General features: G+C 35.6%; 1 protein-coding gene across 4 annotated transcripts in view; it reads right to left on the bottom strand.

Moving 5' to 3' along the window:
- Positions 1–17,159, bottom strand: part of COL11A1 (collagen type XI alpha 1 chain) — a 139,770-nt gene that overhangs the window by 70,961 nt on the left and 51,650 nt on the right. For all 4 annotated transcript variants that reach the window (XM_080602393.1, XM_080602390.1, XM_080602391.1 and 1 more), the window contains 11 exons: positions 16,590–16,631; positions 16,154–16,216; positions 13,617–13,691; positions 10,775–10,858; positions 10,464–10,520; positions 6,646–6,699; positions 5,213–5,266; positions 5,045–5,098; positions 4,424–4,477; positions 1,160–1,213; positions 1,003–1,047 (listed from right to left, as the gene is read on the bottom strand). In XM_080602393.1, the coding sequence (XP_080458519.1) occupies positions 1,003–1,047; positions 1,160–1,213; positions 4,424–4,477; positions 5,045–5,098; positions 5,213–5,266; positions 6,646–6,699; positions 10,464–10,520; positions 10,775–10,858; positions 13,617–13,691; positions 16,154–16,216; positions 16,590–16,631 (636 nt within the window). The remainder of the gene's footprint in view (positions 1–1,002; positions 1,048–1,159; positions 1,214–4,423; positions 4,478–5,044; positions 5,099–5,212; positions 5,267–6,645; positions 6,700–10,463; positions 10,521–10,774; positions 10,859–13,616; positions 13,692–16,153; positions 16,217–16,589; positions 16,632–17,159) is intronic.

Here is a 17,159-nt window from a genome sequence, read left to right as displayed (position 1 = left end):
TACTCCCGTCTTTAGAAAACATGGTCTATCGTACTCTCTACTACTATTTACAGTGAGAAACAGTGTTTTTATTTGTAGTAAAGATCCGTTAAATAATTAAAAACTAATAAAATTTTTCTTATAAAAAATGCAAGGCATTCTGACAGCCAAAATCAGGTTTGTTACTCGTACCCCAAAAAAAATCCACAAAAGACCAAGGGCTATTCTCTTAAATAACGTGAGCAAGATTTGCGCTGTAGCTGAATCTTTTGACTTTACACTATGGAAATTAAAATTAGTTTTCATCATTTGTATCATCATTCATGTCACACTTGCTAAAGCGGGCAGAAAAGTTTCCTCACATCTGATGCATAGTGCATAGTGATACATATATCACTAATACTGTAGCATTTTCTTCCTACTTCATAAGTAGGCAGCAGTATATCATACATTTAGGGTAAAAATCACCTTTCTGAACTTGATTTCTTGTCTGCAATGCAGAACTCAGCTCTGCAGTGACAGCACCTGTAGAATTATAACTGACAGCAGTGGAAATTCTGTATAGAAAACAAGTGCAAAAATACACAATGAAGCACAGTAGTGGGGCAAAAAAAAAGGAAAAACAAGGCCTTATTTTATAATAAATAGATGTCGGGAAAGTACTTTCAAAGAAACAGGGGTTTGGTTATATTCTCATGTATCGAGGTCTGCAGTGATTGATTTTACACTAGGTCAATAGGATAAGAAATAGCCTTTGTGACTCTCGAAGTTGTGAATACTTGTCTGGATTTTTCCCTGGCTTAATTGCAATTTTGTGAGTAGTGTTTCACTCCTAACAGAACTGTTCATTTGCTTACTTTTCAGATAGTATCAGTTTTCTCTACATATACACACACACACACATTGATTTTTATGCCTGGAATCCAGAGCAATTCAATAGAAAGGAAAACAAATCTGAGAGTGACTTTTATTTGTAAAACAGACTATTGGCCAGAAACAAAAAAATAAGAAAGCACTGCTTACAGCTTCACCTGGGAGACCTCTTGGTCCAACTTCTCCATCTTCTCCCTGTTTTTGTACAAAGGGAATAGGAGTTTTAGGAAAAAAGTCATGCATTATGACCATATTCCCATTATATGGTTCAAGTTTTATGGTGTATCTCAAGTAAATAGCAACTTACTCTTGATCCATCTTCACCAGGTAAGCCAGGAGGTCCCTGTGGGCCACGGTCTCCCTGTAGAATAGGAAAAGTCATTAATATGTCTGTGACTGAAAACAATAAAGGATGGCAAGAGAAATAAACACAAATGTGTTAGCTGCAGTCTGATGTGTCAAAACACGTGTTGACATAATGATACAAATCTGTTATAGTATTCAGTAAAGTCTTTTATTACATTACTATAAAAAAAAGAGCTTTATTGAAACAATGAGCTATCTGTATTTGTAAAATTTTGCTCTGTAACTACTCTTTGCCCCAGAACATACACAAACTACTGCTACAAAAGGTAGTCTTAATGTGTACCCACATTTTTCTTTGTCTCATCAGCTCCCCTCCCCTCACATAATGTATTTCTGCCAGGAAAATAAGGAATGTGTACATGGGTCAGAAGTTAATAAGCCAGCTGCTGGGCCCTGGAATATACATAGTGAAGTGCACTGACCACCTTTCAGAACCACCTACCCTGGCACCAGTCGTTGAGAGCCTTGGGACTGATTCGTCTGAGGCTTTGGAAGGCAGCCAGACTTCCACACTTCCCCTCTGAGGCTGGGGCTTTTCAAGTCTATGCAAAGTCTCAGTACATTCTGGACCATACTTTTAAGATTTATTTTTCTTTCCCCATTAAAGAAAACTAGTGTGTTGCATAGCTCAAACACCACTGACTGACCTCTTTCTAGGCAGCAGGTTTTTAGACTGTGACTTCCTTCTGGCATTGGACAACAACCAAGTATTCATCCTGTTTTCCTTAATTTAATCAGTGCCTCCAAGGAGCATGACCACTGCTGTGGATCATAGCAGAGATATATGTAGTCACTCTTTAGCAGCTCCATTCTTTACTCTTTCAAACTTTCCAAGGGGATTTTAGGTAAGTTGGTCTCTTACTCCAGAGTGCTCTTGTATTAAGGATGTCAGGATTTTATTCCACTGTTTTTTCTGTCCTCTAGAAATAGGAGTCATCATTGGAGAGAATGAAATTCTATGAACTGCATTTTCATAGCCAGAAAATGAGTTACGACATTAGTTTCTACATTTTTCTAAGCTTTGAAACTATTCAACATGATCTGCTGGTGGTACAGCATTTGGTTTTCTACATTCTAAATGATGCTACTGAAGGATGACTCATGAGATGCGTGATCTGTGCTCTAGCTTCCAATTAATATCCAGGTGAAAACTGACTTAAGCCTTCAAATGTTGAAAAGGTTCAGCCCCTTAAAGGCTACCTTTCTTGTCTTGCAGTAACATGGCACTTAGAGTTAGATTAGGACACTCTCATTCAGTGTCCTGGTATTGTCATAAAGTCAGAACACAACATCCTATCAGCATTCTCAGATCTTCCACTCTCTAATTCTTTCCTTCCAATGTTCTGCCAAAGCCTCAATTTCTTTTTCCTTTGATCTTTCCTTCTAGTAGATAGTGCCTTGCATATCAAATAGTTTAGAATGGGTACATTTCTATTACATCTAAATAAAACATATTCCAAGTCAAAAATAGTAAGGCTAAAAGAAATATTACACTGGTCAGATATCCTCTGCACCAGAGCTCAGAGAATCTCATCCATTAACTCCTGTCTGAAAACTCGTGTTTGACAAAAGCATAATCTCAGAGAGACATACAATTTGCAACTCAATTCAAATATGAGTAATTCTAAAATAAGTCCTAAAACACCTACTTCTAAAGTTACAGGTTTTCAACATCAGTTCTTTTACATCTGAAACATAACCACAACAGAAAAAACGTTTCTCTTGTCTTTTTGTTCTCTTTATTGCAAGCGAAAGAGAACTGAATATTTGCATTATATGCTGTTGATACTTCTGAATCCATAGAGCTGCAGCTATCTTGTCTGGTTTTGAATTGAGCTGTTTCCCGAGAGAACATGGTTTGTATTTCTAAAGAAGATTGCCTCAGACACACAGAACACAGTGATTTTTAAATTGTGGGATGAAACCAAATGATGAAAAGTCATTCTTTTCATATGATGTAAATTTTAATGCATACTTATTCTTCTATTTCACTTTTTTTTTCTTTTAATTTAAGAAATATGAATCAAATAATATATTTGGAAGAAAAAGAAAAAGTTTTTATGACATGGAAGGTCCCATGGACTGACAATTCTACTATCTGAGGTTGGAGAGCAGACACGTAGCCTGGTTCTGAACCAGTTTCTGCTTAGCCTTCAGAGAGTAGTAGCAAGACCTTAATGTCTAGCCCCCTCTGCTGGTCACCTGCTGATGAAGCCAGATTTCAATTCTGTGAAGTGTTGATTGCTTTACACTTTTTAAGAAAAGGGAATGACAGAAGAGGACCAAGATATTTGTGTATGACACTAAAAGTTCTTCCCCCATAGCAATAAGAACTCAAAAGAGAATCCTTAGATGCTATTGCAAAGCCCTACCTTATGGGCCAACAGTCAACCCTGGTGAGATTTTCTGGGAAGGGCAGCAGCTGTGCTAACCCATTGAAGAGTGAGAGCTATAATCATTCCTTGGTCATCAAGCATCAGTGCATATAGGAATGTCTTGTTTTGACATTTCCACCCACTGTTTCTTTTATGGTGCACTGCATTTACCAGGAGTTACATTCAGTAGCATATGTTGTTACAGCCATCTACCTTAGGGTTTTAATTTAGAGCAGAAAGCCCCTGCTGTGATTCTTTCTACACTTTGTAAGGAAAGATGCAACCTCATCTTACAGATTGGTAGGACATACAGAGCAAGTACATAAGTTGTTTAAATATTATTTCAAGTTATCTAACTTTTCCCATCTGACTTTGATCTGTCTTTAAGCTGAAATTGTTGGAATGGCACACACTAAACAATTCAGTTTGTAATTCAAACACTCAAATACATTTTTTGAGCAAGCTGCTCAGTAGGTTAAAATTTATTATGCTTCTGATATAGAAACTTCATGCTAATTTACTATACTACTATTTCCTTTAACAATCAATTTAAATCCAGCAAACAAATTTCTAAACTAAAAAAAAACCTAGCGCAAAACCTAGCTGAAGATGTGATCTGAATCATAAAAATACATTTAAATCATTAATGTGTGAATTGTCATCCGCTGATATTACTAAAATGTTTTATAAGAAATACATTATGTGACAATATAGACGTTATTCTGTAGTATGAAATGCTGACATTCTATTTCAGCTATTCTTAGTGAATAATACCTTATTTCTGTGACTGTATCAATATGTCGTTGTATACATATGCATGTTTTTCTTACCCTGTTACCTTTGTCACCAGGGAGGCCAGGAAGACCATCAAATCCTCTGTCACCCTTGGAAAGAAGAAATCACAGCTTCAGTAAATGACCATTACATTCTGTATTACTCTGAGTAAATTGTGCCTTCTCTGTCTGTTAATTTGGAGTTATGGTACACTTTTATTATTGAATGACATACATGGAGGGGAGGGAGCACATTGATCAAACTCACTAATTTTCCTTCTATGCATTAAAGCAAGAGAATATGCTACACCAGCTTTTTCACCGCACTGTTGTTGTTCTATTTACAAAAAGATTTACGCCGAAATGAAAAGCTTGATTCTGGCCACCCTTTGCAGTAGCAAGACTGACTTTACTCTTGCTGATACTCTGATACTCTGTAACTAAAAAGTGACTCAGAGGGATAGGAATCATGCCCAAAGAATCAAGTTACTTCAAGGTCAGACTACTAACCATTACCATTAATTAGCATATTTTAAATAGATGATTCATTCTCCACTCTTGCATCTGACCCAGCCATCTGAAACCTCAGTATTTTCACTTGAGAGTAGAATCTTGGGTTGGCCTGCAAACTGTGGTACTTAAAATCCATCTAGCCCATTCCAAGGTCTTTTTATTTACCTTTGCACCAGGCTCTCCTGGCATTCCTCTGGCACCATCAGCTCCAGGACGACCCTGCAAAAATCCAAAGGGGCAAACATTTGAAAATGTGGTGGAATCTGTTAATTTTTAAACATATTTAAACAGCAACTATTTACCCAGAGCAGGATTGACCTACATGCTACCTACCCTTTTGCCAGCTTTTCCATTTGGACCAGGGGCACCTTGAACACCACGAGGACCCTGAATTTAAAGAATACAATTCTTAGAATCACATTCATGTCAGCAAAAAGCTAGTTAAACATTTCACCTCAAGAACAGGATAAACTTTAAAATGCAGAATGTCTTTTGCCCCCCCCCGCCCTGAGATAGATTCTGGTTTTCAAATTCCTATCAGTTTTAATATAACACAATCATCCAATCTAGTTTAAAACTACCAATTTAACACCAGTCTTCATGAGATGACACCACACATGGCTCAACTGGCCCCTTTAACATAAAAGCTTGTTACAGTCTTTTGATGACTTTGGAAATCTCAACCCTGTGATTTGAAAATCCTTGTTCCTGTCATGCCAAAGTTATTTCAGCCACAAAATTATTTGATGAAAACTGAAGAGTGCTTATTTCAGAGTCCTAATTCATATGCAAACAAGAGTTGTGCTACTAAATATCTCACATCCTGTCTTAGTTTTACATAGCACAGTTTTAACTAGAGGAAGACCAAATAACTCCAGACTGAAAACCCTAATTCCACTGTTAAGACACATGTAACTTTCACTGTAGACTAGGTGGGTGTACGTTTCTGTGGAACTGTTTTTATCCCCCTTCAAAATGTGTCTCCTTCAGGTGGAAATAGCAATGATACAGACTAGCATCTAAAAATACTGAGTAGGAAGAGAAACAATGCTAAAAATGTAAGTAAGGCTGGCCAGCTGTTCACAGTGCTTTTTTGTTCATTTGTTTTCTTCTTCTTCTTCTGCAAATATCCATGTGCAGTTTTAAGACAGGCACTTAATAATGTAGCTGATCCATGATACCACTCATGACATGGCAAAATTATTGTTCCAGAGACTTCTGTCAAAATTTCTTTAAGAACTCCCTATTACTTTAAGGTTTAAGGTGTACGATTTCAAAGTTTTTCAGTGCTCTTTTAATTCACTGCAGGATCTGATATAATAGTAAGCTGAGAAGAAAAGCATGTACTGATTTCTAAAGACCACTTCTTGTTATGTCATCGAGTCCTTCTTTAAAATTTCCTCTTTATTTACTAACTAAATTCTACCACTCTCACCTTATGAGACCTGAAGGCTCAAGGTCATGCACTTGCAGACTCACATATAATTATTGAAAAGAGATGAGATAAAAGCCCAAAGAGCCAATATTAAAACAAGTTTTCAAGTGAAAACACTACACAAGTTATAATTGTTCTTTGTTATGTAAAGGTAGATTTACTTTCATATATCAAAATGAACAATCAAGCTATTGCATTTAATTAAAGCCATATTCTAAAAGCTAAGTTCCTTCAACTGCATGTTACTACATGCAGTTGACTGATTTCATTGAAGTGATATGAATGCATTTTCTTAAATATAAAAAAGCTCAAACAGCCAATGTTATCGTACCTGGGGACCTGGTTCACCACTTTCTCCCTTAGCACCTGCTGCTCCAGGTCCTCCCTTGATTTAAAAAAAAAAAAAAAAAAAGAAGAAGAAAAAAAGCAACACATATTATTTGAATATACAACAAAACTTGAATGAATAAGTTATTTTCTATTCCTATTTTCGATATATATTAATGACAGGGAGAAAAAACAAACAGTCCCGTTTGTTAGGTAGTGTGAATTCACCATCTGGATCTGAACGTGTACCCTGATGTACCCTTGTTTAGATACTGGGCCTAATGACCAAAAATCTTTCTGTTACCAAAGAAAAACTCCCACAGATTTAAATGGAATCAAATGTGACTTGAGAGCTAAATATGATCACAGTAAGAACATAAATCATGCAAGCAGAAGTCCACCAGTTGCAGAGAAGTCAACAGAAATGAAACCCATCTTTCACCTTTATCCATTTCTGTGTTGTACAGAAGATAAGTTAGTCTCTGAGCACAATCCAAAGACCACTATGCTAATGCAAAATTCCCTGTCTAATATTACATAAACTACAGTGATATTTTAATCAAGGTCTTTGTGCATCTGCTCTGAAAAAGTGGAAAATCTACTTAACTGCACTTCTTTACTCTGATAAAATAAAGATTTTCAGAGTTTTACATATAAACAGACCGAAAATAAATCTTCATCCAGGGTAAGATACTGTACATGGAATCTGGGGCAAAATTAATTAAAGGAAGTTTGTCTTTTCTTAATAGTGGTCTCCCAAAAGCTCCTGACATGCTCACATGAAATACAGCCCAGGGAAGGAACATATCAAGTTTACTGTTACGGGCAGAAGTACTTCTGCATTTCTGACCTGTGAAACAGGTCATAACCAAATTAAGGTATTTAATATAAAAAGAATCTTGCAGACCTTGGAAGACCGATTCACCTCCTATGTTCATCACAGTAACCATTCAAAGAAAGAAGTGGTCTTAAGGCTTCGCTTAATGCTAAGCCTCTCATCTTGGAGCGGAAAAATTCCCACTGACCTTGCAGGTACTAAATCGGGTTCTAATCAAATTGAAAATCAGATCTTAAACTGGTACTGGCAGTGGAGAGAATAGTGGCTTTCCTAAGTGGTGACTGTCTGTTTAGGTTTCCCTGGTGTAAGCTCTGCATTTAATTAATAACGATAGGCAGAACTTTCTTTTGTATTCTGTGTTAATCAATCACGTGAACTCCAGACTCAGTTGAAGCTAGATTGGGGCTACAAGAATCCTGTGTTTAAACCATATAATAATTGATATGTATGTTTGTATCTTATTGGCTAAAAATTAAATTAAAATAAAGGTCCTATTAAGATTAAAAACTCCAACTATTTAATTGTTGGAATAAGCTGGGTGCACAAATGTACCAAGAATCTGTAGCTGCTTCTGAAACTCTTGGCCAAAAATGTTGCCAGACCAAAGAGCTAGATTTTTAGAGCCTCCTGGTGGCTTAGTAGAAAAATATCTATTAATGTTATTCAGTTGAATTTTGCATACAGAAGTACATGAAGCATTTGAAAATATGCCTGGTACAAGGTACAACTAAGTGTATACAACTCACAGTCAATAAGATACCTGTCTTTACAAATGAATTCCTTGCTTATAGCAGTTTTATATTTATTTTGTTTGTATAAACTGAATGTTATCCTGCAGGTCTCAATTTAAATACACTGCTGGAAGTAACGTATTAGTTTGTTAAATAAACCCCATGTGTCTGACTTTTTGTAAGAATAACATACCTAACCATGACTGATTAGAAATCTGTGGCCAAATTCTCTACTCGATAGCAACAATTCACTTTGGAAAAATTACTCTAGAAAGGAATTGTTCTCGTGTAGGTCTGCTTAAAAACACAACTGAAACCCCATGATTTCAGTTTCTGGGAACAGAGTGAGATTCTGGTGGGATATTTAGCTAAAATTTACCTGAAATCAGTAAATTTCACCTAGATAAACAGAGCTGGGTTCATGAGACTGGCCAACTAGGAGCACAGCATAAACGAAGAGGTTTTTGATGCCATAAGAAGATGAGACACAGCACTGTCAAGCCGACCCAGAGTACAACTTACAGCATTGGAGGGAATAGCAGGAAGAACCATTTGCAGTGTGATGGATAATAACCTGACCAGTATTTTCTGTCAGTAATAGTAGGATACTGTACTCATGTTCGTCATTCTCCCTTTCTTTATTTTCAAACTTACAGTTAAATTCAGGCACTGTACATTAAGGATGGTGGGTGTGAGAGGGGAAGAAGAGAAAGCTGGAAGGGAAGGACTTGGTTGTTACTGTTCGGCAATGAGGTGTTTCACTGAAGCACTGCATTAAAGAAGGAAAGAAGGACAAAAGAAAGGAAAAGAACTGTATTTCTTATACTACAGTTCCATGACTTCAGAGGACCAAACCTCCACAACAGGTATGAATGGAAGGAAACTACTTTGGAGGAGATTGTTACTGCATTCTGGAGAAAATCAGAAAAACTGCTGCTGCTGTTTTGTGTGTATGCTGCTATAGTTGTGACTCACATAGCACTGCAGTCAATTTTTCTTTGCACAATAAACCATATAGTAACTTGCTCTATCCGTTTTCTCTTGGTTACTCAGTGATCATTTGCTTTTATTTCTCAGTAGTACAATTATGTTCTTGACTGCATTTTACAATTAGATGCTTGTCTGATGTAAAGAAAAATGTTAACATTGCTCTTTGTGTCCATTACCATAATATCAATATAGAGAAAAATTACAGTAGGAATAGGTCAAATTGAAGAAGCCAAATATTTTGCTACCTAGCTCTCCCACCAGAGTATACAAAATAGTACTTCCCAAATTAAGTGGATCTTTCAAATATGGATGCCGTACTAACTTTAGAAGAGAATTTCACTCTACATCAGACAATAAATACAGTCACCTGGGAGAAATTCAGAAAAGACTTGCTTTCTACAACGCTTATGATTTTGGCTGCAGCATTTATTTTATATCATGGTACAGATGCTCTGTAATAGCTTTTTGAAAGATGTTAAATACTATATTACACCATTTAGTGGACTGCTGAGTCTGAAAAGCATCCATTTCCTAAAAGAGGAAATTGCAATTGCAAGATCAATCTGATGATTTTGGCTTGTGAAGCTTCCTACCTATTTGTGTACTTTCATGGTGGACACTGTCCTTTTAAAGTGTTTACAGGGATTACAATGGCAAGCCTCTTAGTGATCAAGAAGTTGTTTTACATGTCATTGGAAAAACTGTTTCTGTTCCATGTACAGACTGTACATAAAAGATTTTAGAGCATCCCACAGGGCCATTTTCCAGATCGTTCGATATTAGCAATACAAGCCAAATCCTGTTCTTAAGTAAAAAAAAAAAACAACAAACAAACAAAAAATTTTGTTTAGAAATTGCATGACTTTTGATTGCTTATATAAATGCTTCTTAAGAACTTTCCAGATTCAGCTTAAATAGGAATGCTTTGATATCTCCTTCTGTACAGTTTCATACTCACCACCAGAAACTTTGTAAATATTGTTACAGAGATTACTGACTATAGAAGCATATGTAGTTATTTATGTAAAGCTATTTTCTAGTTTCGTAAGACAACCAGTGTCCAAACACTGCAAAATCTACATTAAAAACTCATTTAGTATTCAGGTTGCATTGCGGATCTTAAATAACGATACAAACTATGATCTTAATTATATCAGTTTCTTTTCAGATAAGTACACATACAGAGGTGTAGGCAAGGCCAGCGTGAGATCAACGGACTCATGTGACTGTGTTCTTTAATCTGTGCCCGTTTTGTTTACATACCACAGGACCTGGTCTTCCAGTGAGTCCCATGGGACCAGGTGGACCTCGCATAGCAATCTGAGAAAACAAACAGAACAAAGCACCAGGTATCAAGAAAAAGCTGCCAGCCCAGCATACAGATTCTATATTAATACTATTTCATAAGGCATTAACAAATAGCCCCCATCATTCTCTCAGTTGTCAATAAGGATAACTACTGTAATGAAATGATGCTTACAGCACTTTACTTCACACCCTGAATGCTATAAAATGGAAATTTATTTGGAGTTGTACCTTTGTGGCAGCTATATTTGCTGGTTCCTTGTGCTTACCCTAGCCTGCTGAAGAATAGCTTGTGCTTGAGCTTCCTGAGCTGAGATTGTTGGGCCCTTCTCACCATCTCCACCAAAGCGAAACTGCAGGTATCAAAACAAGAAAAGGAATTGAGAACTTATTGAATGAAAACGATACTTAGTATACACTGCACCTGTGTAAACCTCTTTGAAGACACTGGGTCTCAGTCTTCAGTTCATTCTACTAACTTCAGAAGACTGCTGCATTAGGGACTACGGCCACTGGACCCAGCACATATATTAAGTCATAAGTAATAGTTTAAAACTAAAGCACAAATCTAATCCCTTAAGAGCAAACATTTTGTTGATTTCATAGGATTTTTGTTTCTTTTCTGTTTTGTTCAGAAGAAGGCCAAAATATACTCTAATAATCTGCAAAATCTCATTAAAATACATATTAAAATTAGCTAATTCTCAGTACATTTGTAGCTATCCACAGAAAAATTCAATTCAACCTAAGGCAGACTTCAACATGAAAAATATTTAGTATGTAAAATGAAACAGTTTTGTGTCATTTCTGACAATTTCAAAATAAATTAAAGGATAAAATTCGTATGTTACTGGTCTGCTATTGCTCGTGAAACTGCTCTTAGAAGCTTTGCAATGTTGCAGGGACATTGAGCTTCAACGAACATCCTTGCTTTCCAAAGATGTGGCATGGGCACACTGGATGTCAGGGACAAGAATCTTTCACTGCCTACAACAGTTTGTCTTGTTTGCCTAAGTTGTCACAACAACCAAAGTCTTTCTTCTGCGATCATATTAATATCAGAACAGATGGCTTTTTTTTTTTTTTGTAAGCTGTTGGAAAATTGTTTTAAGACCCCACAAATGAGCACCTGACTTTTTCTACTATGTGAAAGGAAGAGAACTATCAAGCTTGCTACCACTTGAAAAGAGGCCATGTGGCTTTGTAGGCATCCACATAATGCAGAATCAACCATATTGTCAAAATGTTGTTCCAAGCAACTGTGCCTAAATTAGTTATCTTGCATCCATTGAAAAGATGAAAACTTTTTCATGAATTCAGGCCCCACGCACAATGATGAAGAGGCACACAACTCACAAAAGGCCTCTCCCACACGTTAGTTAGTACTTTGAGTGTATATCTGAGATGAGACAATCCACTACGAGATTTGATTTCCTCTGTTTACTCATTTACACCAGAATGGCTCTCAAACTAGTGAGCAGGTCATCTGTAACACAAGGACAGTTACTTCTTAGTGGGGCTTAAAAATGGCTTAGGGAGAAAAAGCAATTAGGAAGGAGGATGTGCCTATCACACTGATGACAGCAGCACTGTCCAGAGCAATAAAACTTCCAAGAAATGCTCATTAATTTTGAAACCTGCTAACAATAAAAGTGACATTTTATATGCCAAAACATCTGTCCTCATTGGGTATTATGAAATATTTAAATAGCTCCTGATTTTTAGGATAAACAAAATAACCGCATTTCAGCTGGAACTAGACCAAGGGGATACCAAATTTTCCATTGAGCATTTACTAAATGCAGTAGGAAAAGTAGGAAGAACAAAACCAAAATTTCAAATTGTTAGCAAAGATCAACCTAAGCCACTTACTCAGAAGCAATGTGATGTCCTGAAAATGTTTGATAATAAGATAGTAGATGTGGAAAAGAAGTCTGGACGATGGTTAAACTACTAGGCTGGAATCTGGGAGACATGAAGCCAGTTTTTTCCTTCCTGAGAAATTTCTGTTTTGATTTTGTAAACCACTTGTGGTCAGACTCATTAACATCTAAAAATAAAGCTTGTGGTATTTTCTAAACTGACTTATAGGCAAAGTATTATTTCACACTTACTACCTTTAATGGAGCAAACTGATAAAAGATAAATCGACCTCTGCTGGCATGGCAATTACAGTTGGAAGAATGGTTTGGGAATAATTCCCCCGAGGCGTAGTGATATTTTTACATCAACTAATTATTGGTAAATAAATATTTTTGTTACAGAGCCAGCCATGATAACAGATTTTTACTGCAAGCATGAGGTTAAAAACATTTATTTACTTTAATAATCTTTCATTGATTGTTTCTTATATAAAAAATAAACTTTACAAAATCATCCTTTCCTCATTGATGCTGATGGAGTCCTGCCTCCTATAGCAGAACTGCAGGAACTACAGCTCCGAGTCTTTTTATAGGGTGGATCTTACCAAAAATACTGCCCCTTCATTTGCAATTGGTTTCTCAATACTCTGGGATGGCAGTAGTCATCAAATCTTTCACACACAGACTTACGCTTAGGATTGAATTCCATGCACATAGTACCTTTCATACTACAAAACTGCAAGGCACTTTTAATGGCTTTGAGCTTGTTCCTCCACCTGCTAAAACAGATGGTGTTTTGCTTTGATTCCAGTGGGAGCAAAGCTGGCTATGTGCATGTATTTCTATTCAAAGGATGCACTGATTCTTCAAAGAGGACACTGAAGTCCAGTACTAAGCATGGAATGCTTAAAATTCTCCATGTCAAGGAGACTTGAAAGCACACATGCCTGCCTTTATGAAACAGCAAACTCCTTGTTTAGGACATATGGTAGCAAATAATAGTTACTGTTGAAAAAATAAGGACAATTTTAGTATGTGTAATACAATCATGTACGTTCCAATCTAGAAGACATGCAGGAGTTAAAATCTATGTTTTGTCTGAGGAAAAAACACACCAAATGATCTTTAAATGATTAAACCATACAAAAAACTCTGTATTATCTCTTGTTCCAAAGACAAAATTAGATGAAAAAGAAAACACTTTTATCTTTTTGGAGACTGACTACCCTGAAATCATAATGCAACTTACCGGCAGCATTAACATGGTACCTGGGGGACCTGCTAAACCATCAGCACCAGGGAGACCAGGGCGACCAGGTGGACCCTATCAGAATAAAGGGATGAGTGAAAGGGCTGAGAATGAAAAGACAGTTATATAAAGTAAATCTTTTGAGTCACCTCCTCCTCATACATACTAAGATTTGATAGGTTAGGCTGAGCTGAGATTTGCATTGTGTTCCTGTGGTTGCTTTATCTGATACAGAGAAATAACACTGCTGATCTTCTTTAAACACTTTGAGTAGGCTTAATTTTCATAGGCTACATAAGTCCTGTAATTATGACTTGAAATCTATTTTTATGAAATCTGTCCTCTGTTCCAGTTTAAAAACAGCTATATTTTTTTGTATATTCATGATTATTGGTCCATCAGGCAATGCTACATCGATAAACACTGCTGCTAAGACAACTCATTTATCTAATTGCACCTTTCCTCCCAGCGATTTGCATGCTAGCTGAGGCTATCGAGGACAGGAAGGACCTGCAAGAGTGCTCATTTCCTGCTGCATGTTTGCCAAACAGAGTACACATTCACCAGAATAACTTTGTGCAGGGTTGCAATGACAAACCAACAAATAATCTAACTTAACTGGTTCCTTTTGCTGCTCAGGAGTCAAACAAAACAATGGTAAAACTGATCCTAAAAAATGTGGTGTTTTTTCATCTCTTAAGGTATTAAGATCAGTAATCTGTTATTTTGAGCTCTTTTTTCAAAAAAGCCTGGAACATCAAAAAACAAATCCCTACTAACAAACGCTACAGATAAACCTTAAATAGAGAATTATTATGAATTATAAATAAAATATTGAATAAAATTGTGTAATTATTGGAAAGAATCATTATATATCTAGGCATTTCAGAGTTAAGGTTAAAAAATAACTAAATGCACTCACAAAGCACCCAAAGAACTTTCCTGTGATCTGCAGTGACTTTATGCCATATGATTATGAGTCCTTGCGTTCCCAAGTGAAACCAAAGATTAGTTTTTCACTTTTTTTTCTCCCATAGCACCATTTTATGTGAGTGAAATTCATCTGTGCAGTGAGCATAAGCAGGACTTGTACATAAGTGACCCTCTCCAGAAGAGTATGGTCATTCATTTCTCAATTGTCTTATACCCAATTTTAGGATTAGAATGATAAAATAATTTAGTACAAACACTGAAGTACCGTAGACAACTACAAAAAGTGGTGGATTTCTCAACAAATTGTTCTGTCGTTATGTGCTTACACAACTTTCTCAATTATATAGGCATTAAGGTGTTTTGTTTTGTTTTGTTTTTTAATTAAGCAATGCTCCTTTCTCGAGTGGTAATGTTACTTTTCTACCTTTTTTACCTAAGATGAAAACTAGTCAGAATAGCTATAGCAAGAGCTAAAGTCTTTATTCATGTATGCTAATTATTTTATAAGAAAAAAAAACACAAACGCATCCACATATGGTGAAGTCAGACATATTATTTCATTAGGATGGAATTTGAAAGCAGAATCTGGTTGCAGACATCTGTATTGTTCTCAAGAGTTTGGTGACTAACTTCCACAATTATTTCTTTGTGTAATGTGCCTTTTTTAATATAAGAAATGAAGTCTGTTCCATGGCAAGCACTTAAAGTGTTTATTCAAGAATTTTCTTATAATGAATTTAGCAAGCAGATAGATAAAAAAAATAATTATCTAGAGTTATTCTATTATAATGTGTTAAAATTCCCATTTTATCAGTTTAAATTCCAAAATACATTGTTTAATTAATCTGCACAAAAGAAATATGAAAGAAGTGTGTGTGCTGACTATCAAGGTGGAGTGTTGTTGGGATTTTAACATTATCTCACTAATATTACTGAGTGAAGTAAATGCATCTTTTCAGCTCTTCCATACACAAATACAGCATGAATGTGCTAGACTCTTCAGTAAACTATCATTCATAAATGTCAGGAAAGTCTCTTTTTTTGAAACAACTTTCTCCTCAACTAAATATATTTAGGCTGTTTTAAAATTGTGTTATTTGTGGCAGTAAGAAAAGGCTTGTGAGAACATGTAACACCAAAGTAATAGTTTAAATTTCAATTATATTCATTACATAATAGTTTAAATTTCTATTACATTCATGACCGGATATGGGCTTTCATGTAGTACATTACTTAATATGGCCAATAAATTCTGTCTAAATCATCTAAATCATCTAGATCGTCTAAATATTGTCCATCACTTTCATTATTCCTATGTGTATATTGATTTTGTACAGCAACACCATCGTTGTTCTCACATGCAGAGAAATATAGACAAATAGAAACCTTTTTCCCCTTGTATTTACAGTAGATATTTTTACCATTAATTAAATATTTGCTCAGATTTTCAGTTGATTTACTCAATTGAGTAAATAAGTGTCAGTTCCAATGAAGTTTCTTAAACCACATGTATGTATTTCAGATCAGGATCTAATTCACTTACTCTTGTACAATTAGTGCAAGTCATACCATGAATACCCAGGAAAATCTGTATGTTGACTTACCCTTTCACCAGGGTCACCTGGTGGACCAACAGGGCCTTGTAAACCTGGGGGACCTGTAAGACCCTGTGGAAAATGAATGACAAATTATTATGTTGAATAATGTCTTCCAGCATGTTTTTGTACTATGTTTTTTTTCTGCAAAGTTATATTGAATATAAATTTGGAAAAAAATCCTATGTAAGAGGGCTTTTTTTTTTTTTTTCTTACAAGGATTATAGTCAATATTTAAAAGTATTTGATTTTCACATGCACTCAGCTTGCAGCATGCTCTCACTGAAAATTCAGATGAGCCTTTTTTACTCCCTTCTTCAAACGCTAAGACCAATATACTCCTTGGGAACTATGATGAGACTAATTTTAATTGTGTTAACTCACGAATACCAAAGAACAGTGGATAATAAATGCAATAAAATGAAATTGTAATTAATCTACATACAGCAGGTCCTCTTGGTCCTGGTGGTCCTTCAATAAGCATACCCTAGAGGGGGGAGGAAAAAAAGATACTAAATTAGTCATGTCTTAGACAAAGATATAGAACAACTTCTTAGTTGAAGTACTAAAGCTAATATTTCTTAGTTTTATGATAAACTTTTCTGAGGATTTTCTGCCCACACAGTTTAATAGTATGGAATTTTGTTGGATAACTTTGTGGAATATCTTACTTTCTGTCTTATGAGTTTTCAATTAAAAATCATTAACAAAATAAATATACTTGAAATTCAACTGGTATATGATATTTTAAACCTATTTTGGTTTATTTAATGAGTAATTATGTTAGGATCTTCATAGATCATTTACTGGAATTAGAATCTGAATTCTGTTGCTTTAAAAGTGAGAAAGAGTTCTAGGGTAGAGGGACATCATAGAACTAGATCCTCAATAACAATTTATTTTTAATATACCGTTAAAATAATTTTATGTGAATAACTGATTATTTTTATGTTGTGGGTCTTACAGCACCTCCTAGTTCCTTTCTTTTTCTTTATTTATTTTTATTTTATTTTTT

Source organism: Anser brachyrhynchus (assembly GCF_964034855.1).
Source record: "Anser brachyrhynchus genome assembly, chromosome: 8".
NCBI classification, from domain to species: Eukaryota; Metazoa; Chordata; class Aves; order Anseriformes; family Anatidae; genus Anser; species Anser brachyrhynchus.
Note: the sequence above shows the minus strand (reverse complement) of the source record. Positions and strands in the feature narration are given on the sequence as shown.